Source organism: Oncorhynchus kisutch, linkage group LG23 (assembly GCF_002021735.2).
Source record: "Oncorhynchus kisutch isolate 150728-3 linkage group LG23, Okis_V2, whole genome shotgun sequence".
NCBI classification, from domain to species: Eukaryota; Metazoa; Chordata; class Actinopteri; order Salmoniformes; family Salmonidae; genus Oncorhynchus; species Oncorhynchus kisutch.
The window spans coordinates 21,625,517-21,649,762 of NC_034196.2; the positions used below are offsets into that span (position 1 = coordinate 21,625,517).

General features: G+C 40.5%; 2 protein-coding genes across 6 annotated transcripts in view; both read right to left on the minus strand.

Annotated features, from left to right (window-relative positions):
- The window catches only part of LOC109867945 (tight junction protein ZO-2-like), a 37,969-nt gene extending 31,940 nt beyond the window's left edge, over positions 1-6,029 (minus strand). Inside the window, exon 1 of the mRNA XM_020457285.2 lies at positions 5,860-6,029. The gene's annotated coding sequence lies outside the window, so the exon portion shown is untranslated. The remainder of the gene's footprint in view (positions 1-5,859) is intronic.
- Positions 6,030-9,798: 3,769 nt separating this feature from the next.
- On the minus strand, positions 9,799-22,584 carry pip5k1ba (phosphatidylinositol-4-phosphate 5-kinase, type I, beta a). Of its 5 annotated transcripts, none has more exons than XM_031803112.1 (15): positions 22,440-22,584; positions 18,858-18,914; positions 18,451-18,478; positions 17,392-17,522; positions 16,900-17,017; positions 16,543-16,695; positions 14,260-14,556; positions 13,353-13,546; positions 13,125-13,205; positions 12,887-12,935; positions 12,728-12,812; positions 12,484-12,618; positions 12,252-12,372; positions 11,963-12,050; positions 9,799-10,928 (listed from the first exon to the last, which is right to left on the minus strand). In XM_031803112.1, the coding sequence occupies exons 4-15, from the start codon at positions 17,430-17,432 to the stop codon at positions 10,911-10,913; spliced, it is 1,380 nt and encodes a 459-aa protein (XP_031658972.1). In that variant the 5' UTR covers positions 17,433-17,522; positions 18,451-18,478; positions 18,858-18,914; positions 22,440-22,584; the 3' UTR covers positions 9,799-10,910. The 5 variants fall into 5 exon arrangements, with proteins under 5 accessions (XP_031658972.1, XP_020312892.1, XP_031658971.1 ...); XM_020457303.2 differs by lacking the exon at positions 18,451-18,478 and adding an exon at positions 21,897-21,953; XM_031803111.1 differs by lacking the exon at positions 18,451-18,478 and adding an exon at positions 21,897-21,953 and having other exon boundaries at positions 9,799-10,933.
- Positions 22,585-24,246: the final 1,662 nt, after the last annotated feature.

Genomic DNA, 24,246 nt, shown 5'->3' on the forward strand with positions numbered 1-24,246 from the left:
ATGTATTCCATTAAAAGGGCATTATCATAAATTTCACAATATTATTCCAACTTCAGTATGAAAATACTGAACAAAAATATAAGACGCGACATGCAACAATGTCAAAGATTTTAATGAGGTATGGTTCATAGAAGGAAATCAGTCAACTTAAATAAATTCATCAAGCCCTATTCTATGGATTTCACATGACTGGGAATACAGATATGCACCTGTTGGTCAGAGATGCGGTACCTTAAAAAAAGTGTAGGGGCATGGATCAGAAAACCAGGCAGTATTTGGTGTGACCACCATTTGCCTAATGCAGCGCGATGAAGCTCCTTCGCATAGAGTTGATCGGGCTGTGGAATGTTGTCTCACTCTCTCTTCAATGTCTGTGCAAAGTTGCTGGATATTGGCAGAAACACGCTTGGCACTCTTGTTCACAACGTTGACATCAAACTGCTCACCCAGACAACACCATACACGCTGTCTGCCATCTTCCCGGTTTCATCTGTGAAGAGCACACTTCTCCAGTGTGCCAGTGGCCATCGAAGGGGAGCATGTCTACTGAAGTAGGTTCCGACGCCAAAACTGCAGTCAAGTCAAGAGACTGGTGAGGACAGTTTTAGACAGTTTGTGCAGAAATTCTTCAGTTGTGCAAACCCACAGTTTCATCAACTGTCCGGATGGCTGTTCTCAGATGATCCCGCAGGTGAAGAAGCCAGATGGAGGTCCTGGGCTGGAGTGGTTACATGTTGTCTTGGACGCTCTGCCAAATTCTCAAATAATTATGTTAGATAACTGAACATTCAATTCTCTGGAAACAGCTTTGGTGGACATTTCCCCCCTTAAAACTTCTGTCTTCTATACATTACCAGTCAAAAGTTGACACCTACTCATTCAAGGGTTTTTATTTTACATATTATAAAAGAATCGTGAAGATATCAAAACTATGAAATAACACATATGGTATCATGTAGTAACCAAAAAAAGTGTTAAAGAAATCAAAATATATTTTATATTTGACATTCTTCAAAGTAGCCACCCTTTGCATTCTATCAAGTAGGTGTATCCAAACGTTTGACTGGTACTGTGTACCTACATATACACACAGTGCAAAGAAAAAGTATATGAATCCTTTGGAATTACCTGGATTTCTGCATGAATTTGACCAAATTTGATCTGGTCTTCATCTAAGTCACAACAATAGACAAACACAGTGTGCTTAAACTAATAACAAATAGCATTTTTCTTGTCTATATTGAGTACATCATTTAAACATTCACAGTGTAGGTTGGAAAAAGTACAGTGCCTTGCGAAAGTATTCGGCCCCCTTGAACTTTGCGACCTTTTGCCACATTTCAGGCTTCAAACATAAAGATATAAAACTGTATTTTTTTGTGAGGAATCAACAACAAGTGGGACACAATCATGAAGTGGAACGACATTTATTGGATATTTCAAACTTTTTTAACAAATCAAAAACTGGGCGTGCAAAATTATTCAGCCCCTTTACTTTCAGTGCAGCAAACTCTCTCCAGAAGTTCAGTGAGGAGCTCTGAATGATCCAATGTTGACCTAAATGACTAATGATGATAAATGCAATCCACCTGTGTGTAATCAAGTCTCCGTATAAATGCACCTGCACTGTGATAGTCTCAGAGGTCCGTTAAAAGCGCAGAGAGCATCATGAAGAACAAGGAACACACCAGGCAGGTCCGAGATACTGTTGTGAAGAAGTTTAAAGCCGGATTTGGATACAAAAAGATTTCCCAAGCTTTAAACATCCCAAGGAGCACTGTGCAAGCGATAATATTGAAATGGAAGGAGTATCAGACCACTGCAAATCTACCAAGACCTGGCCGTCCCTCTAAACTTTCAGCTCATACAAGGAGAAGACTGATCAGAGATGCAGCCAAGAGGCCCATGATCACTCTGGATGAACTGCAGAGATCTACAGCTGAGGTGGGAGACTCTGTCCATAGGACAACAATCAGTCGTATATTGCACAAATCTGGCCTTTATGGAAGAGTGGCAAGAAGAAAGCCATTTCTTAAAGATATCCATAAAAAGTGTTGTTTAAAGTTTGCCACAAGCCACCTGGGAGACACACCAATCATGTGGAAGAAGGTGCTCTGGTCAGATGAAACCAAAATTGAACTTTTTGGCAACAATGCAAAACGTTATGTTTGGCGTAAAAGCAACACAGCTCATCACCCTGAACACACACCATCCCCACTGTCAAACATGGTGGTGGCAGCATCATGGTTTGGGCCTGCTTTTCTTCAGCAGGGACAGGGAAGATGGTTAAAATTGATGGGAAGATGGATGGAGCCAAATACAGGACCATTCTGGAAGAAAACCTGATGGAGTCTGCAAAAGACCTGAGACTGGGACGGAGATTTGTCTTCCAACAAGACAATGATCCAAAACATAAAGCAAAATCTACAATGGAATGGTTCAAAAATAAACATATCCAGGTGTTAGAATGGCCAAGTCAAAGTCCAGAACTGAATCCAATCGAGAATCTGTGGAAAGAACTGAAAACTGCTGTTCACAAATGCTCTCCATCCAACCTCACTGCGCTCGAGCTGTTTTGCAAGGAGGAATGGGAAAAAATTTCAGTCTCTCGATGTGCAAAACTGATAGAGACATACCCCAAGCGACTTACAGCTGTAATCGCAGAAAAAGGTGGCGCTACAAAGTATTAACTTAAGGGGGCTGAATAATTTTGCACACCCACTTTTTCAGTTTTTGATTTGTTAAAAAAGTTTGAAATATCCAATAAATGTCGTTCCACTTCATGATTGTGTCCCACTTGTTGTTGATTCTTCACAAAAAAATACAGTTTTATATCTTTATGTTTGAAGCCTGAAATGTGGCAAAAGGTCGCAAAGTTCAAGGGGGCCGAATACTTTCGCAAGGCACTGTATGTGAACCCCTAAGCGAATGACTTCTCCAAAAGCTAATTGGAGTCAGGAGTCAGCTAATTGGAGTCAGGAGTCAGCTAACCTGGAGTACAATCATTGAGACGAGATTGGAGATGTTGGTTAGAGCTGCCCTGCCCTCAAAAAAAAAAACTTTACTATTCACAAGAAGCATTGCTAATGTGAACCAAGAATTGTTGCCTTGCATAAAGTTGGAAAGGGTTACAAAAGTATCTCTAAAAAAAGTCTGTCCACGGTAAGACACATTTTCTATAAATGGAGAAAGTTCAGCACTGTTGCTCCCTAGTAGTGGCCGTCCTGCAAAGATGACTGCAAGAGCGCAGCGCATAATGCTCAATGAGGTTAAGAAGAATACTAGTGTCAGCTAAAGACATACAGAAATCTCTGGAACATGCTAACATCTCTGACGAGTCTACAGCACGTAAAACACTAAACAAGAATGGTTTTCATGGGAGGACACCATGGAAGAAGCCCCTGCTGTCCAAAAAAGCGCATTGCTGCATTTTTTAAGTTCGCAAAAGAACACCTGCATGTTTCCACAGCACTACTGACAAAATATTCTGTGGACAGATGAAACGAAAGTTGTGTTGTTTGGAAGGAACACAAAACAACACTATGTGTGGAGAAAAAAAAAAGGCACAGCACAACATCAAAACCTCAACCCAACTGTAAACTATGGTGGAGGGAGCATCATGGTTTGGGGCTTCTTTGCTGCCTCACGGTTTAGAGAGCTTGCTATCCTCAAGGGAAAAATGATTTTTTATGAGAATGTAAGGCTATTTGTCCTCCTATTGAAGCGCAACAGAAGTTATGTGATGCAACAGGACAACAACCCAAAACACAGAAGTAAATAAACAATAAAATGGCTTCAACAGCTTAAAATACACCTTCTGGAGTGGCCCAGTCAGAGTCCTGACCTCATCCCGATTTGAGATGCTGTGGCATGACCTCAAGAGACAGTTCACACCAGATATCCCAAGAATATTGTGGAACTAAAACAGTTTTATAAAGAAGAATGGTCCAAAATTCCTCCTGACTGTTGTGCAGGTCTGATCCGCAACTACAGAAAACATTTGGTTGAGTGTATTGCTGCCAAAGGAGGGTCAACCTGTTATTAAATCCAAGGGATCACATACTTTTCCCAACCTGCACTGTTTAGGTTTACACAGTGTGTTCAATAAAGACATCCTTTTTGCGGGGAAAACAAATGTGTAGTCAACATTACTGACACCCGCAATGATTCTTAGAAATAAAATAGTTAAAAGTTGGTTTGGCCCCATACTCCTAGCATGTAATGACTACATCAAGCTTTTGACTACAAACTTGAATGCATTTGCATTTTGTTTTGGTTGCGTTTCTGATTATTTTGTGCCCAATAGATATTTAAGGTAAATAATGTATTGTGTAATTTTGGAGTCACTTATTGTAAATAAGATCAGAAGGTTTCTAAATATGTTTACATTAATGTGGATGCTAACATGATTTGGATAATCCTTAACTCATCAATAATGATGAATGAGAAAGTCAAAGGGTCAAAGATCATAACCCAAAGACATGCTAACCTCTAACCATTACCAATAAAGGTAAGGTTAGCATGTCTTGGAACTTTCCCACTCATTATTATTCATGATTCATTCAAGATATTACCGTAATCATGGTAGTATCCACATCAATATAGAAGTGTTCAGAAACATATATTCTTATTTACAATAAAAGTGACTCCTAAATGACACAATAAATTACCCGCGAATTAAAATTAAAAGATGTCTGCAGAAAGAATGGGGCATCAGCTATAATGATACGGAGTTTAAAAAAATCTATTTTGGTTATTGAACTACAGTAAGTGAAGTGAATCAACAACACCCGGTAACAGAATGATGGTACCAGAATGAAATCATGGGCCTATACATTGTCAGGATGGATGGGGAGCATCGCTGCACAGCATTGACATCTTTGAATGCATCAACTTCATTTTTTGGAAAATCTTTAGGGGCTATTGTGATGAGCCCAAAAACCACATTTGGAGTGAATCTGACATTTAGTCCACCAGAAAATTGAAATACTTTTTTATTTTTTTAAATTAAGCATTAGGTGTTACATTGGCAAAAAAGTGAATTGTTGATAGTTTCCTTCAGTATCAATGCTACACTTAACATGGTTCATCATGGTAATGTCTGAAATCAGATGTTTTATTTATCAATACCTAATTTGTTGTTATTTAGGCTAATGGTTAATGATACGTTTTTCAAACGTTTTCCAAGATTGAGGAAAATCTTTCCTGACAGACCTTATGGGGAAATTATTTGGCAAATTTGTTCCGCATGAGGAAAGACACTGAAATACGAAAGTTTCAAGTTGAGGGTTTAAGCAAGTCTGCCTATAAACAGCGCCACCTATAGCAGAGGCATTATTTTTTTAAACCAAAGTTACTCTTGTCCTGTAGTTAGTTTTTTTTAAAGTTACCAATCTATGCTTGAGTTATTTGACTATGTCAACAACAACAAAAAGGTTTCACAGCTTTGTTGTGAACCCCAAAAGGTCATAAATTATACATTATTTAAAGATTAAATAGGTTTTGGTTGCCCAAACAGAAAAGCCAGAGTGGATAAATACATCAACTATTAGAGCGGGAAGGGTCAACAACATTGAGACCTCAGAATGTAGGACAAATCGTAACGTTATTGTAACAGAATAGCACTTCGCTGTGGGCTACAAAGGACAAACTCTGGAGCCGCCCAAGCCTGGTCAGTTATAACTATACTCTATTTTCAGAAACTTTGTTTTTCTTATGAATTAAGCGCATGAGAAGGCTACTAAATAAGCGCAACAGAGGCTACTGCAAAGAATGGTCAATGCCCAAATAAGGCAAAAGAAGCAAGCAGACAGTAGGCTAGGTTACAAAAGGACATGTCAGTTTCGAAGTTTGACTTACCTAATGGAAGTTCTGGATATTTGATAGTTTATTATGGAAATGCACAATTAAATACCGAATATGATAGTCCACCAACAGAATGTGAGTTTTGAAGTAACAAAATAAGCAGTTCGTCTTCCATCAAAGCTTTATATTTCCTGGTTTCTGCAGGTATGGGCGTGGCGTTGAAACTGAAGGTGAGTCGCACACGCTGCCGTAAACTACCACATGAGCGTAGGTGGGTGAGTTCAGGGGTGTAATCCTTACACCAAACGAAAACTAGCGTTTCTATTTGACAGATTCAGGTAGGTCCCGCCCTGTTTGCTGAACATGACCAATATAAACGCTTGTTTTTGTGTTTGGAGTAAAGATTTCACCCTGGTTTCGACTAAGGGCATGAGTCACACCACAAATGTTTACTTATGGCCCGCTTTCCGTTTGATGTCCACTCTCCAGTGAATTGTACAGAAACTGAACGTCAGCTCATAAATATTTGTGAGGTGGGGGAAAGCCTATTCACTCATCTCTACTACTCACTCCTTTGAATTCAAAGAAATCCATATTTAAACTGTATGAATCATACCTGGGAAGTGGAACATGAAAGGAAACATCCTCTATAACCATGAGCACACTCCAACCCCTACCTTTTATCAATAGGCTACAATTTGAATACCTGCCTAGTTGGTTTGACTTGTCATGTAAGAGGAGGACCCTGTGGCATATCCAATGTCTATCAGACAGAAGACCTATGTATGGCTTAAATAGCACCCAGTTCAGTGTGCTAAATGAGCATGACAATTGTTGTAAGGGCTTCAATTGAATCACATCCTGAGCTGGATGTGTTAGGACTTGTACTATTATTTTGTTACTCGAGTCATTGACTTGGGTTGTTGAGAATCAAGTAATGCACAGGTAAGTTGAAACAATGCATACAGCACGCTATGTTCCCAAGATGTCAGCTTTTGTTTTTTTTGCATATTAAAATCACGCATGCGGGGTTGTAATGCACCCATTATTTTAGAGGGGGCACAAAGTATGTAAGGATGAAACAGCTTTTTCCTGCAATCTAGAGCCATAATCATTGTGCCTACTGTAATTCTATATACAAAAAAAGTGTATATTTTTCTGCATATGTTATCTAAGCATACCTCTTTACCTGTTAAATTGTCATTTTGTTAAGGGTGTCATTCTGACTTTTGTAAATCACACATCTCAATATACTGTACTACAATGGTGTGTATTCAAGGATGCTAAGAGAAGCCAGGCTTCCCCAAACAATTTACCAGGGAAAAAATATCAAATTTTGCCTCTTTTAGCAAGAGGCTGAATGCATCTCACCGGAGAATGCATCCAAGCGAACAAAACAGCACCCCTCTGTCTCCAATAGGTGTAGCCCAAATATAATTATATTGTTGCCGCCCGTAGCATTGAATGTAAGGGAAGCCAGTGAGCATTTGGCCTCCCTTGATAATAAATAATTTTACAATAATAGCCAATCAGTGTTGAGCTAAACTGAGTGATCAACTGTGAAAAGTGTCAAAAAAGTTTTGATTTGGCTTCACATCAAGCCAATCTTCAAGCCAATCTTCAGATAGTTGAATTGTTGCATCTTATTGTGTTGTTGTCCTCCGGTGGCTAGCTAGCTAAAATGAGCCCTTTCCTAAATTAGCCATGGGTGGAAATGGGGATTTGGATTTTTACTTAATTTTCCATACTGGCCAAAGATTATAACGGTGATTCTGATCCAACCATAATCATACATTGTGCCTCTGACCTGAAAGGATGGAAGTTCAAAATGTAGCCAGATGTAGTAGGCTAATGCTAACTAGCTGGCTAATCGTTGCCCATGAAAGGAAGTTAGGCTAGCGTGCAAGCATTTTAGCCAGGTAGCCTAGGACAACAAAAACTAAAAGCTTGTACTGTATGACAGAGTCATAGACCGTTTCGGCAACATGACAGAGAGGAGGATGGCATTGGTGTTTCTCAACGAGGGTGAGTGTTTTTTCTACTTTTTCTACATGTGTTTTCTACTTACACGCACATAAATCAGTACCATAGACAGCCACACGATATTTAGCATACATTGATTGGACTAAATCGTTTTTGGAATATTTTGTCCCTGTATTAGAGTAAGCATAGGTGATTTGATGATGTTGAAATGGTGCTGGAATAGTGGAGGCAGCTTCTTTTTATTGGTTTCTTGCGTTAACTCTCTGGCGTTCTAAATCAATAGTTGTTTTGTAGTCCAAATATGTTGTAAATATTAACTTGATTGACCATGCTGTAGGCCATGTAACTGTTTCTTAATTGCAATATGCTTTGTAGACTCCACCGGACAATGTTGCTCTGCAGTTTTGTGATTAAACAAAGGTGTGGTTAAATTTATTCTGACACCATCTTATTGTCCCGACCTTAGGCATGCCTAATATATATAGTGGCAAGGCATATGAACTAACATTATAGAGCAAACAATGCAATTATCACAACACATACAGTTGAAGTCAGAAGTTTACATACCTTAGCCAAGTACATTTAAACTCAGTTTTTCACAATTTCTGACATTTAATCCTAGTAAAAATTCCCTGTCTTAAGTCAGTTAGGATCACCACTTTATTTTAAGAATGTGAAATGTCAGAAAAATAGTAGTGATTCATTTCTTTCATCACATTCCCAGTGGGTCAGAAGTTTACATATATTCAATTAGTACACCTCCAATTGACTCAAAGGATGTCAATCAGCCTATCGGAAACTTCTAAAACCATGACTAAAAGATCTTGGAAAATTCCAGAAAACTAAAGGCACAGTCAACTTAGTGTATGTAAACTTCTGACCCACTGGAATTGTGATACAGTGAATTGTAAGTGAAATAATGTCTGTAAACAATTGTTGGAAAAATTACTTGTGTCATGCACAAGTAGATGGCCTAACCGACTTGCCAAAACCATCGTTTTTTAACAAGAAATTTGTGAAGTTGAAAAGCGAGTTTTAATGACTCCAACCTAAGGGTATGTAAACTTCCGAAATATGGCTTTTTCGTTGGCTTGGCTTCCCCGTTGATTTTACTCACGCACCGCTACTACTGCACTAACATATTTAGGATACAACATCCAAATTGCAACAGTCCATGGGATCATAATACAGGCATATATCATAGCATCCTATTTACTACCCAACCACAAAATACTGCACGAATTTCTATCAATAATTATGATAAAACATGGCCTTAAATATACTGTAGTTTAGTAATTAATTTAACATTGAAAAATGTAAAAACAGGAGAAATCTGAGGGGGTATGTACCCTTGTGCCCCCCTTTGGGCATGACACCACTGCATGCATGGCTTGATTGTATTTAAGCAGGGTACATTGACAGCACTATGTCCAACAATATCCATAGGGGAGTAATAGCGAGATTACCTGATGTGTAGGTTTAGTGGGCTCCAAACTGTGATCCAACTAAAACCTTTTGAATTTGCCTATACATCTCCAGATAATCAAAACAATGTTTTAAGCCACAACAGCCCAGTCTTAAGCCATGACCCAGGAGGACTTGGGTGTGAATCACCAGGGGTCCTGACCACCGTGGCCCATCTCACTCACCATTTGGAAAATACTACCCTACGGGTGATATTGCACAACACTCAATTGACTTCCACCAACAGTTTTCCAATCAAAGATGTATGATTATTTCAAATAAGTAATCAGATTGAGGCTGTAAACAGTTGATCAATTTACTGCAAAAGCAGTTGTCTCAGTTACTCAGTTACTTTCTATGTTCAGTTTTTACTGAAAAAGCCTCTTCTATATGGAATTTTGATAGCATTTGCATCTACTCATAACGATCCTGGAATATGAAAGAAAGATTAGTAATTCTATTCACATTATGCCACCTATGGATCATTTATGGAAATGATTATGCTGCCCTCTTAGGGCTGAAGAGTTTAGAGATGAAAACATAACGTTATTGCATAAAATCTGATTTTATTTTGGCAGCATCTAGGACAGGCAGTCCAATTCAGATTCTTGCCCAATAACTGGTCTTTTCATCAATCAGATTAGGTCTTTTGCCAATAGTTTAGCATCAGAAACAAAATTATACTTCCTGTATAAACTGAGCCAATTAGTATTTTCTATAAATATGACATACATTAGGCCAACTGTACATTTAATTATCTTAAATACATAATTTCACAAAGAAAATGTATAATCACGACTGATCATTAATAGGACAACAGCTACATGAAATACATAATGAAATGTGTGATCATGAAAGGAAGACAATTGATATGGCATATTCACAAATCGTTAGCTACATGACATACGCCTTGGATGGTATTCCTTCACCATGGCATTGTTTTAAAATCTTGACCAAGTCAAGTCATTGATTGGCAACTCCTGTATGTCCTCTACTTTGTGTCCCCTGGTGTCCAAGGTCTGCTGCACTGATTGTGAAGCGACTTGATGGGTTGATTTGAGGACTCAGAGGTATGTCATGTAAATGAAGCATTTGCCCAATGCAGTATTTTCTGGTCCTACTTTAGATTATTTATCTTAATATCTGAAAAAAGTGTCTCTGTGCATGTATAGACTTTTTTTTAGTATGCTTCAAATAAAAACCTGATGAAATTTTATCTTCCAGGGATCCAGCCTCAGAGAATTGAACTATTATTAGTGATGTCAATAGAAAATAATCAATCACATGGATGTGCATACAAATACAGATCTCTGTTAGAGAAGCAATGAATAAGTGATTTTACTAATTCGTTTTTTGAGCAATCACATCAGATATTGTTCAGAGCTGACATGATTGGTCAAACTACCAATTAGTGAAAAAAAGATTGGAATTGGGCTGCCTTTGTAACAGCCTTAGTCTCCATCTCAAAACCTTAGGGCTGTCTCTGATGTTACAGCAGCAGCAAAGTGTACTGTAGCAGGAGAAAGCAGCTTCATAGTGCAGGTAACAACATTAAAAGGCAATACAGTTTGTAGAGGAGTGCTGTCATGATAGCATTTGTTGTGCAGTTGATGCTTAGAGGTCATCGTCTATTTAGTGGTGCTGTTGGATGGGACTTGTCATCTTCTGCCACCAGTCTTCACTAGAATGCAGAGGTTGAGTATCAGTGATGTAACACAGAGGAGCATTGTTGCTGATGACTTCATTGATTATTTGTTTGGTAGTGATTTCACACAGGATTGGTCAGAGAAGAACAAAAGTGATGCTGATGTCAGTGACAATTTTTTTTTTTTTCAGGAATAGGTAATCAATAAACGTCACAATACGGTGCAGAGCTTTCGATTTGGCTGGGGGGGGGGGGCAAGGAGACCCTTAGCTTCGCTAAAACCATTGACAACCATGTGCCGTTTAATTTATTAGCTACCTATTGAACTACACATTTGTTATTCCAATTGAGCAGATGTATCTCTATCAGAGTTATACAGCAAGTCACTGCATGCATTTCATGATCAGTAAACATAAATTGATCATGTATTTTCAGATAGCTAATCAAACAGCATGTAATTTAGCTTGAGTCAGATGAGATTTTGGGGAAGAACTTGACAAAGCATGCCGCAAAGTTGTTCAATGTACATGTAGCCAAATAAAAAATCCCGACCTATGGTTCGCAATGCTCCACTCTACCTGTATAGTCTGTTTGTTTCTGTTGTTGGTCTTGGCTAGCTTAATGTTCCGGTCGGTAGTAAGCTAGCACTCACTCAAGTGGCTGCTAGCATCGTCATGAAAAGGGGCATGAGGGAAGCCTTACAATATTACGTTTCTCTAAGTAGTGAGAACGCTAGGGAGCAGGCAAAATGTTGAAAAGTAATCTCTATACATGTTGTATTTTTCTTAAATGTAGTTTTGTAATTGACTAAAGCAGACAAGAAAATTGTGTTTTTGCTGTGAGCCAATGCGATAACCTAGGTAACCACAGGTCATTTTCCCCCACAGGTGGGCAAGGTCACGACGTAGCATCTAATACCAACTGGGCCCCATGAGTGACTTCACAAAGGGCATGGAATATTAATGATAGAGATAAAACAAGCGGTGGTAATAGAGAATGGAAAAATATATATTCTATTAAGCAATTTCTGACTAACTAAATACATATTGTATCTTGTACACCCACCAAGTAGACATCATGTACAGAGTCTGGGCTGCCCTGGGTAGGGGGAAAGGGGACAGTGTCATCCAGGGCCACAGTCATACAAGAGGCACTGGGAAGACAGTGGGAAGAGAAACAACAACTCCATCACTGTCTTACAGAACAAACAGTTGCTTCCAGCAAGGGATGAGCCTTGAAAAGGTACTGTGTATGGGTGCTAAGGTGGTTAAGGAAGGGATGAGGTGTATATGAAGTGGGGCAGTGTACAATCAGGGTGTTGAAGTATAAACATTGTATGAACAGTTGACACTACCTATTCTCCAGGTGCTCTTCAAGGTCTTTCTTGATAGTCTGAAGAGCGGAGGAGGAGAAGGAAACAGCCTGCTTTATACTTTTAGGGAGCGTGACTAGGTCAGGGTGCTTGGAGGAACTTACTGTTGAACAAAACAGAGAAATAAAAAAAAAGCATAAAGAACAGATAAATCAGAGATTGCATGATGTGAGAAGTGTGTTTGTGTACAGTGTAGTTTATAAAGGGTGACTACATGGTCTGTCCAGGCACTCCATGCTTTGGGCCTTCCTCTCATCCTTCTCCTTTTGGGGGGACAGCACCTCTTGGGAGGCTGACCTCATCGCATGGATGGAGCTCCTCTTCCTCTTAGAGGATGCTCCTCTTAGAGCTGAGGGAAAGGGAGCATTAGTGAAATGACTAAGCAAATTAATGAGAAAATATGATATAAAGGACATGAGGTAACCAGTTGAGTGTGTGTGTGTGAGTCAGTCACTTACGATGGATCTTTTTGAATACAGTGCCACCCATGAAATTAAGAAATCTGTCTGCATAGAAACCGGGCCTGTGAACTGACACTGTGTCCTGAAACACAAACAGGTGTCAGGCCACTATGACAAATGGAATATGAACACAATCACACATGCATACTAACCTACCCCATCGTGTACAAGGGCCTTCCAGGAGTGCTCCATCTTCTTAATTAACCTTGGAAAGAAGCTCAGATGTTATGTGACATATCAAATCAAATTTATTTATATAGCCCTTCGTACATCAGCTGATATCTCAAAGTGCTGTACAGAAACCCAGCCTAAAACCCCAAACAGCAAGCAATGCAGGTGGAGATGTGTTTTTCTTGATGGCAGTGGCAACAGTGGTTCCACGAAAAGCTCTTACCTGTAGGACTGTAGGATATCAATGATCCCCAAGAAGATCAGCAGCTTCTCATCTTTGTGCTTTGCTGGAATTCCACCCATTCTGATAATATCAAAAACACATTTATGTTATGCAGTGTATGACTGAATCATGGTGTGAATAATGCAATGTACTAACGTTTACAATGACTCATTGTGTATTCAGTGATATGTCATTGGTTAAAGGGCCTTAAGGTGAATCTTCGCTTACGTGTTATCGTCTGCCACTGGCTCTGCAACCTTGCCATCGCCTTCCCCTTGGATGGACTCCAGGGCAGTGGAGTAGAGGACCCTCTGGCTGTTGAGGCGCTTACTGTCCCCCCTGGCCCCCCTTTCCAGACTCTTGTCCAGAACATGCACCCCTAGCAGGAGACTGTAGTCCATGATCTTAAAGCTCTCCAGGACCTGACAGAGACATAACCACATACATGAATATGTCAGGAACATAAAAGGGCCGCAACATGCTTCTGGTCAAGGACTCCTGGTCCTACATGTGAACAAAGCACAAACATGACCACATTTTGTTCCCACTTAATAAACAATCCTCTTAATTGGCATCTCCACGTGACCTTTGAAAACCCCCCATGCTGAAAGCTGTAAAAGGAAGAGCTGGATTATCAAACCAAACATACTCAAACCTCCAGTCTTCTGACCAAACACTGATGTGATTCTGTAACTCCTCTAAACAAAGGCCTTTTCAGTGCCTGGGTTACCAAACACATTTACTGTAGGCTTATACTGTGTTGCTGCCTACATACCACATTGGGTTGGGTGACTGTTATTCTGCCGCAGTCCAGTCCCTAAGCCTTGTAATGAGTCAGGTGTTCTGCTCTGGGCTGTTCTTGAAAGTAATCCCTGTTGAGGGGTCTACTGTGCTTTCCCAGTAATCAAACATACAGTACTAATGAGATCATTCAGAAGAGCTTAAGGTGGAGGCCCGTCATCCTTTCATAATATTAAATCGACAATGGGGGTTCAAAGTTCAGTGACATCAGCGATATAGCCAACCAAATGCTACTGAAGGAACTACTATTTTCCTGTCACACCAATTTGACTAGCCTTCCTGTTTTGAATATGCAATACCAATATGTAAGTGAATCTACTGTGAGTGGCCTCACCCTGCAATCCCTTTGCAAAGTCTTCATCAAGGCACTGTACGTGTCGCCATCAAAGTGCAGGCCCTCGAGCATCTCCTGGAAGTCCAGGTCCTTGAAAGTGGGCGAGGACTTGGCGCGCTCCTTGCGCGAGGCGTGTCGTTTGTAGGTGGAGCCTTTCAGGTCATATTTGTAGTGCATCTTAAGGGCCCTGGGCAACACGTTGTTCATCACCACCAGACGGATGTTGACCCCAGCACATTGGATGCAGTAAAGGCCATAGAACTTAGGTAGCAGTGTCCTCGGGTTCTGATTCAGATTCTGACAGAGGGAAAAACAGATAAACGGTCATATTTGAGACTACGATCAAGTGTGTTACTAACACTTAAATAAAAAGAGACTTTCTGGAAGATTTGCATAATCTTTAGCAAGTAGTTCTGAAAGTAACGCTCACGAGCAAAAACCGGTCTCCGAAAATTGCGTTCTACGTCATATACAGTGCCTTCAGAAAGTATTCAGACCCCTTTACTTTTCCACATTTTGTTACAGCCTTATTCTAAAATTAATTTAATGAAAAAACATCAGCAATCTACCCATAATGACAATGCGAAAACAGTTTAGAAATGTTTTGCATATGTATAAATACCTTATTTACATAAGTATTCAGACCCTTTACTATGAGACTGCAAATTGAGCTCAGGTGAATCCTGTTTCCATTGATCATCCTTTAGAAGTTTCTACAGCTTGGAGTCCACCTGTGATAAATACAATTGATTGGACATAATTTGGAAAGGCACACACCTGTCTATATAAGGTCCCACAGTTGACAGTGTCTGAGCAAAAACCAAGCCATGAGGTCGAAGGAATTGTCCTTAGAGATCCGAGACAGGATTGTGTTGAGGCATAGATCTGGGGAAGGGTACCAAAAAATGTATACAGCATTGTAGGTCCCCAAGAACACAGCCTATTTAAATCACTCAATGGAAGATGTTTGGAACCACCAAGACTCTTCCTAGAGCTGGCTGCCAGCCAAACTGAGCAATCGGGGGAGAAGGGCCTCGGTCAGGGAGGTGACCAAGATCCCGATGGTCACTCTGACAGAGTTCCTCTGTGGGGATCGGAGAACCAGAAGGACAACCATCTCTGCAGCACTCCACCAATCAGGCCTTTGTGGTAGAGTGGCCAGACGGAAGCCACTCCTCAATAAAAGGCAGAGGAGTCAGTCCATTTGGAGTTTGCCAAAAGGCACCTGAGGAATCTCAGACCATGAGAAACAAGATTCTCTGGTCTGATGTAACCAAGATTGAACTTTGTGGCCTGAATGCAAAGCATCTTTCAGCGGCAAAGACTGGGAGACTAGTCAGGTTTGAAGCGAAGATGAACAGAGCAAACTAGAGATCCTTGTTGAAAACCTGCTCCAGAGCACTCAGGACCTCAGAATGGGGCGATGGTTCACCTTCCAACAGGACAACGACCCTACGTACACAGCAAAAACAATGCAGGATTGGCTTAGGGACAAGTTTCAATGTCCTTGAGTGGCCCAGCCAGAGCCCGGACTTGAACCCGATCGAACATCTCGGGAGAGACCTGAAAATAGTTGCTGCACAACGCTCCCCATCCAACCAAACAGAGCTTGAGGGGATCTGCAGAGAAGGGAGAAACTCCCCAAATACAGGTGTGCCAAGCTTGTTGCGTCATACCCAAGAAGACTCGAGGTTGTAATCACTGCCAAAGATGTTTCAAAGTACTGAGTAAAGGGACTGAATACTTATGCAAATGTGATCTGTTTATTTTAATAAATTAGCAAAAAATTCAAAACCTGTTTTTGCTTTGTCATTATGGGGTATTGTGTAGTGTAGATGTGTAGCCTGCCCTGCAACCTCATTGGATAACACTCGGCAGGCCTGAGCCAGCCTCCTTTCACTGTGCAACTGCTCGATGTGCATCTTGCTAGCTGTCACTCAAATGGCGAGGGGCTGAAGCTCATTGGCTGGAAATCGAATTGCTAAGGAGCTGGCTTATGTGGGCCAAACTTGCAGTACTCAAAATAGCACCACACAACTTCCAGAAAACAGTTGCTTTCAAACTAGGGATTTCATGGCTAATTGAAGTAAGACAGTAATTCTCATATTATGCATGCATGAACTACAAATTGCCCAAAGAGGGAGGTTTAAAAAAAGATGTCCGGAATGTCTCTTTAAATAATACTTTACAATCTATGAATTGGAATTTTCTGAAAGTACTAGAGATAAGAATTGCCCCATTTATGGAGCCAGGAATGGTGTTTGTGTAAAGGGAGAGGCTCACCATGTAGTAACCAGGAAGGAGTTTCTGCAGGAATTCAGCTTCTTTATGCTGCACAGTCTTAATGATGAACTCATCGTCGCTGGTCAGGTAGAACCAGGAACTGCTGGCCCCAGGGTTGGACAGCTCAATCAGAGGTTCGTTACAGATGGAGTACTGGAATTCATACAGGATGAGCTATTAGCACGCATTCATATAGACAGGAATGCAACAAGGATGTATCAAACAAACAAAACTAAATTGTGCTCTTATTGATACATCATGGACAACAGGGTGAATTACTACATGATTGTATGCTGCATTATCAGTGAAGAACATGGTATGTAGGAGTGTTTTCTGTGAAGGGCTTTCCACACTAACCAGGTAGTCATCTGCTTTGATGCCAAAGAGCTCTCGGAAGTAGCGGAAGGCGAGAGGGGCGTAGGTTTTGAGACGGAAGTCTGGGAAGTGGTGCGCTGGTGTCATGTTGCTCCCCTCACTGACGACACAAACATTAGTGTTAGTACAACACCTTTATACAAACACTCATTTAGGACTGAAAATATGTAAATTTGCAACAGAGAATATTGACTGAGTGATTCAAGGACGCTATTGAAGTGTACACTAAGCATCAGTTGGGTGATAGGCACTGCCTAACAGATGCCACAACAGGTGTGCGTTTTTCAGTGACGCTTAGAGGGTCACGCTAAATGTTGTAGTTAACACTTGTAGTGAAAGGGACTTCTGTGTCAATGGGAAAATTTGACCAATGCGGTTTAGATATACTTCTTTTACAGGGTTTGTGCTGTATTAGCGTCACTAACTAGTGATGTGTAGAACCCTGCTGAGTGATGCCAGTGCTGTGTACTATACCTGGGTAGGAAGACACTCTCCACCATGTAGAAGTCCTGCATGAGTACATCTCTGTCAGGCTTGGATGTCAGGTTCCCCACTGCGTACCCAATGCCCAGCTGGATGGCTCCTTTCAGGGCAGCCGCTGTGGGCTGGGACCACACAGACATGTTCTCACAGGGTACCAGTGAAAAGTCCAATGTGCAGAGGTAATTGAGGTAGATACAGTACATATAAACCAGGATAGATAATAAGCAGTAGCAGCAGAGTGTGTGATGAGTCAAAAGAGTTGGTGCAATGGAAGGGGGAGTTAATGTAGTTAACCAAATAGCTACCTGGACTAACTATGTAGCAGGCTTGGGGCTAGAAGCTGTTCGGGGTTCTGTTGGTTCTAGAGCGACGGATAACATGATTACATTGAGTCACACAAGGCACGCTGACTGCCCTGAAGATTGTTTCTGCCTTTCCATCAGTTCAGGATCACAAACTCAGTGGCCTTGTGGTTAGTGTCCGCCATGTGATTGGAATCTATCTGCTTGGCACTCCGCGTTAGGGGGATGGAGTCGGGGTAAGGTCCTGCGATAGATTAGCGTACTGTCCAGGGGGTGTACTTGTACTTCAAGCTGCTTCACGCTACAAAGGTGTTTGTCTACCTACATTGGTATAGGATGGAAAAGCCCAAATCAGTTAAAGCTGAAGGTGGTCCCGACATATCAGATGTACAGAAATATGATGTTTCCTCTGGAACCTTACCCATTATAACCCAACTTCCAATCTCAGGGTGGACACTAACCACAGGGCCACGGAGTTGTTAATCCTGAACTGATGGAAATTCAAAAATAATCCTCAACACAGTGGATGATCTACCTAGTCACGTCATCAGCTGCTCTGGATCCAACAGGACCCTGGACAGCATCTAGCCATACGATTACTAAATAGTTATCTAAATAGCTACCTGGACTGGACTATCTGCATTGACCCCCCATTGCACCAACTCTTAACTCATCACATACACTGCTGCTTATTATCTACCCTGTTTCCTAGCCACTTTATCCCTACCCTTGTACTATACATATCTACCTCTGCAGATCGACTTGGTACTGGTACCCTGTGTATATAACAAAGTTATAGTTACTCATTGTCCATTTATTCCTCATAATTAACTTTAATATTATTTTTCTCTGCATTGTTGGGAAGGGCCCGAAGTAAGCATTTCACAGTTAGTCGACACGCTGTTTACAAAGCACGTGACGAATAACATTTGATTTCATCAGCAAGCACAAATAGACTGAGCACAGTTATAACACTCCACCAACTCTAGTCTCGTGAGGACAAAGAATTGACCAATATTTCAGAGGAATAGCAGTTATTCTTCTTGGAGTTCAGTTCACCAATAGGACCATGTTCATTCTCAGAAGGACTTTATACAGGATTTGTACATGTGCTATGCAGTATAAATTAACTATCGGGGCCCAAAGACTCCATACCTTTTTGTAATCTTTTGACCCACTGGTTCCTCCACTTTCAGTGGTTGTTGTTGCCATCTTTTGGATAGAAAGAACATCAATTAATTTAGAAGCAAGTTCAAGTATACACCTTTTCACCCTCTAACATGATGTACTTATAGATGTATTATAATCATGGTTCTGGTATATCATTATTAACCATCAATCAAATGTATGATACAAATCAAATTATTTTATTCAGAAGTTGCTTTCCAGATATCCAGACTAAAATTCTAAAAGCGCAAGCAATGCCACCTAAGAGGCAATTGCACAGTGGCTAGGAAAAACTCCCATGGCAATCATTCTGGTTCTTTTGTTAAGCATAAAAACAAGAAACAGGAGAGTTCCTATTCCATCACACAATAAAATTGTGTGATATGAGGGTTGCATCTACAGCAAATATTTTGCAATTACTGCATATCCCAGTTACACACTTCCTAGAGGATATAGTCAAGTCCAGAACATTCTGAGCACTGTATACCACCATACAGATGTTGGTATCTACTATCCCACTCGCCATGAAGTTTCTTCTAAACACCATTGACAAAATGAAGGTTTCTGCAATCAGCTTGCTGAAAATACATTGTACTGTAGCAAATATAAAACAAACAAACAAAGTCAAGCGTATTCAGGTGACCAAAAATCTGAAATATCTCCTAACGCCAACATCAATAGTCAAAAGAAGTACACCAGAACTAAATCCATCTGAGGCTTCACTGTGAGAATATTATTCAGCTCTGAAAAAGGCTTCTTCCATTCCCAGCCACACAGTATACTCCAAACTCTTCTGCGTATGTTCCATAGTTTCTGATAATGTCCAATACCTATGGCATCTTGTAGTCTAGAATGAGAGAGAGACATACGCACCTCTCTGGGTAGTGCTGTGCTGTGAGGAACTGTGGGGCAGAAAGGGTCTATAACTCTACTCTGCTGACTGGACCCTTCAACAACCCTTGATCCCAATTAAGGAGGATTGAAAAACCAGTGGAGGCTAAATCTCCCCCAGGAACATTCCAAGAATTCTGAAATTCATGATTTAAAGTCTCTGCCTATATGTTGACAACTATAACCTTAAAATCATGATTAGGCCCATATAACAATGGGTCTCATGTCCACTTCACTAAGCAACCTTACCTCTGGAGCTACTTGTTGTTTTGGTTCATTGGGCAGAGGTAGCCTAATTGAAAGAGCTTTGAATTTCAGACTTCTTGGAATGTCCCTGGGGGAGATTTAGCTTCCACTGGTTTTTCAACCCTCCTTAATTGGGATCAAGGGTTGTGTTGAGGGGTCCAGTCAGCAGAGTAGAGTTATAGACCCTTTCTGCCCCACAGTTCCTCACAACACAGCACTACCCAGAGAGGTGCGTATGGCTCTCAATCTTGGAAAATAATTACTTTACACACCCACATTGTGTTGAGAAAAATTACACCATTTTTTATTTTATTGTGCTGCTTTATCATGTTTTCAATGTGAATGCAATTCATCTGCTAGCCTCATACCAACCCATGAACCACTCACATTCTCAAGGAGCTAACATAAGTGACTGCCTCAGGCAAGCATCTCCGTGTTCATAAAGTTGACTGGGGCCCATCATCAAATATGCATCTAATGGACCTGCTTCAAAGTGCAAAACTGTGTACGAAGTGTTTTATTCTTTGGAGAGGTCTGATGAGATTGTATTCTCAATCATTGTGATCAGAGCTAAAGCAGACTGTTTCATACCCACTGGGCACACACTGGATGAATCAATGTTGTTGCGACATCATTTCAATGAAATTACGCTAAACCGATGTTGAATAGATGCCTTTGCCTAGTGGGTATGGGTTTATTATAGCTCACGTTCCCTGCTTGTTTGTCACTGTGCTGGGCTCACGTACTGTGAATGGTGTTTGGTAACACTTCATCATGATGGGGTTTCAGTTCAAACTGGTCAACTTGTTAAATGCATAAAATAATGCGTCAGAACCAAATCATGTCAATGCAGAAGCAGGACTACAGTGGAACCTATAGTCAGATTTAGGGTTTGAGTGTTGGGGTTATGGTAAGGGCATCAGTTATAGTGTGGTAGTTTTCCTGTTTTGCCCTCAAATTGCTCTTCATGACCCTGTCTCTGGATTACATTATGTACAACATAACGTGAGTAAACACAAGCAACTTTTGAGCAGTCATTGCTATTCTACTTAGAATAAGTTGAGTGTCAAGAGTTGACCAGTCGTGAAAGGTTCTCCCCATCAAAAACAATGATGCAAAGAAAAGTGGTGCTTGGTCAGGCTAGATTGAATGCCATTCAGGAGTTGATGTATAATGCTAGTACTAGGTTTCTCTGTTATGTGAGCTGAAGAGTCGTTGACCATGCTGTAGTCAAATATGGTACACACATTCAGCAGATGCTCTTATCCAGAGCGACTTAAAGTAATGAGTGCATACATTTTCGTACTGGTCCAACATGGGAATCAAACCCACAACCCTGGCATTGCAAGCACCATGCTCTACCAAGTCAGCCACGTGGGACAATGTCTCTTTATGAGTGACGGAGAGGGGATGCAATAAACATTTTGCAAAGTTAATATTTGGTGTGTGGAGAGGGCGAGGACAGAATAAATGACGCAAATAAGGCACGAGATCACCTAAGCAAACAATGGACTGGAATAATCAGAGGGAGGAACCCTGCCAAATTTGAACAAAGAAATCTCTGAAAGCAAGCCTATTAAGAGCTGTCCATGGGGACTATTCTAATCAAGTAGACATTCATAGAAATATCTGGTTTACTGTGTATCTTATGCCTGAATGATGAAATGCAGTCACAGAGCCAAAATAGTACAGGCATCGTGTCCTGTTATTACATAATATCATATGCAGGTCAACAACTGGGGTTACTGAATTGTGTATACATTTATCACAGGCTAATCATATTCATAGTTGTCATAATGATGCATGAACAGGTGAACAATTGTAGGTAGCCTATGTTCTTCTACAACGTGTAGTTAGTTCCTTCTGTCAGGTTATGGGGAAGTGACAAACCAGATGTATTTCCTCCTGTTGTTACGGCCAATGGTGTTTTCAAGACAACTGGTAACTCTGAAAGAAAACGAGGTGAAATCATTACGTCAGTGATCTTCAGGTCGGAGCTCTGAAAAGAGGGCCATGTTCGACTTTTCCCAGTCGGAGCTCGTTTTTTCAGAGTTCACAGTTGTCTTGGTCAAACTGAAGTCGGCATTCGGAGATTTCCGAGTTCAGTTGTTTTGAACGCGGCATAAGCAAGTCAGCGTCTTGTCATCATCAATAGTTTGCGTTACAAAGATAAAGTAAAATCCTACTAAGACTGCTTGAATAGGCTTTACCAACAACTGCAAAAGAGAAGTGATTGAGTGCGAACTTCGACTGTCAAGAAAATAGTTGTTTTATGAAACAAAAAAAAGGTAACGTATTCCATTGACGCCCAAAACGTCGGCAGGTGGCGGCACCAACAATATGACCGACATCTTCAGGTGTTGACAAGTTGGCAAAATAAATAGTTGACAAGACAACACAGTCCTTTCGCTTATAAAATATGTTTGTCCTTACCTTGAATATTATCGCCGTGTTTAAATGAAAAGACAATTAACTTTGCAACCAGGCTTCATCGTTTCTGGCTCGTCTGAAGGCTTGTGGTAATCAGTGACGTGCGAGCATCCTCTCGGTGCTTCCGTGCCATTCTCCGCCTACTGTCACGTACCTTTAAGTAGCCTAGGCCTACAACCCGGAGGTTGGTGCCTACATATTCGAAGCTGTTCTCTAATGAACAAATCAATTGAAACACAAAACCTATAGTTAAATGCATTCCGGTACTCCCATGGAATTGAAGTCAAATAGCCTGGAACCAATAGACATATTAGGAGTTGTTATTTAGTAAATGCACAAAACAAAAGTGTTAAATATTAGACTACTATATTGTTTGTGTTGGTTATTACAGGGAGATGACTAGCCTATAATTAGCCATAAACCATTATCATTCTTTGTTCAGAACTGTGAGTTGTATAGGTGTAGCCTAGTCAGTAGGGGGTGCAATTGGTTCAGAATCATAATAACCTATGCCTACTATACTCTGAAGCTCAGCATCCCCACGTGAGAAAGTATACATTTTACAATATAATATGACAGTTGGATACTTACTATAAAATTCTGTAGTATACTATAGAATACTATACTACACACTGTAAATCTCTAACATTTGTAGTACTTACTATAGAATGTTTTAGAATACTGTAGTAAATACTACAGTATAATCTGCAAAGCAACACTGTAGTAAATACTAAAGTAATGTCCGCAAAAACACTACAATCTGCATAAACACGACACTTTTTAACTATAGTAAATACTACAGTATTTAATTTGCATACTGAAGCCTAAGAAGCGTGTCAGAGTAGGTGCTGTAAATTTAAGATCTGGTGAGAGAATAAAAGACTGTACTTAAAGGACTCGACAGTTTGGATATTTCTGATTTAGAGCATTTTAAAGCACAACAGATTGTATGAAAACCTTTTAAATGTTCCACCTGAGAGAGAGAGAACATGGCTTCCCACACACACAGCAGTGCTGCAGAGCTGCTTTGTGTCACTGGGGGACAGACCAACAAACCGCTCTTTGAATTGTTGTGAAGTAAGAGTAACACAGAAATTACACAATGTCAACTCATAAAACCTGAATTATAGAGGAATGAAAGATTCAGTCTCTTACCCCCCCTTCTTCCTGTGGCATTTGGCTGCAGACGGAAACAGTGAACATGCAATCCAGATGTTATTTACTATAAGGGAATAATTATCAAGCGACAAATTGCTAATAGACAAATCAAGGGTAAGTCTAGAATTATTTTCTGAGTATAACAATTCAGCATGGTCTTTTCTCCGCTGCCACATGCAGTGACATCAATCAGGAAAGACGCCAATGGTTTTGATAAGACAATGTGATTGTGTGATTATTGGATAAACGGTAGGATCCAATGGGGCAGACGGCAGGGAATGGAGCTGCTGGGAGAAAGTGCTCTGATTATGGACAGGCTCATATTACAGGTGTGAGGGAAAGTGACCAGGTCACACTACATGCTACACTAAGGAATAGGATCGGACTCTTAGTGGACCATAGTGGGCTATTAGACAAGACAAACTTATACTGGGAAAAAGATGAGATGAAACAAACCTACTCTAATATCATGCATTTGTACAGTAAAATTATACATTTGGATTAGCTAACACAACGTGCCATTGGAACACATATAAGTGATGGTTGCTGATAATAGGCCTCTATACACCTATGTAGATATTCCATAACAAAATGTGCCATTTCTAGCTACAATAGTCATGTACAACATTAATAATGTCTACACTGTATTTCT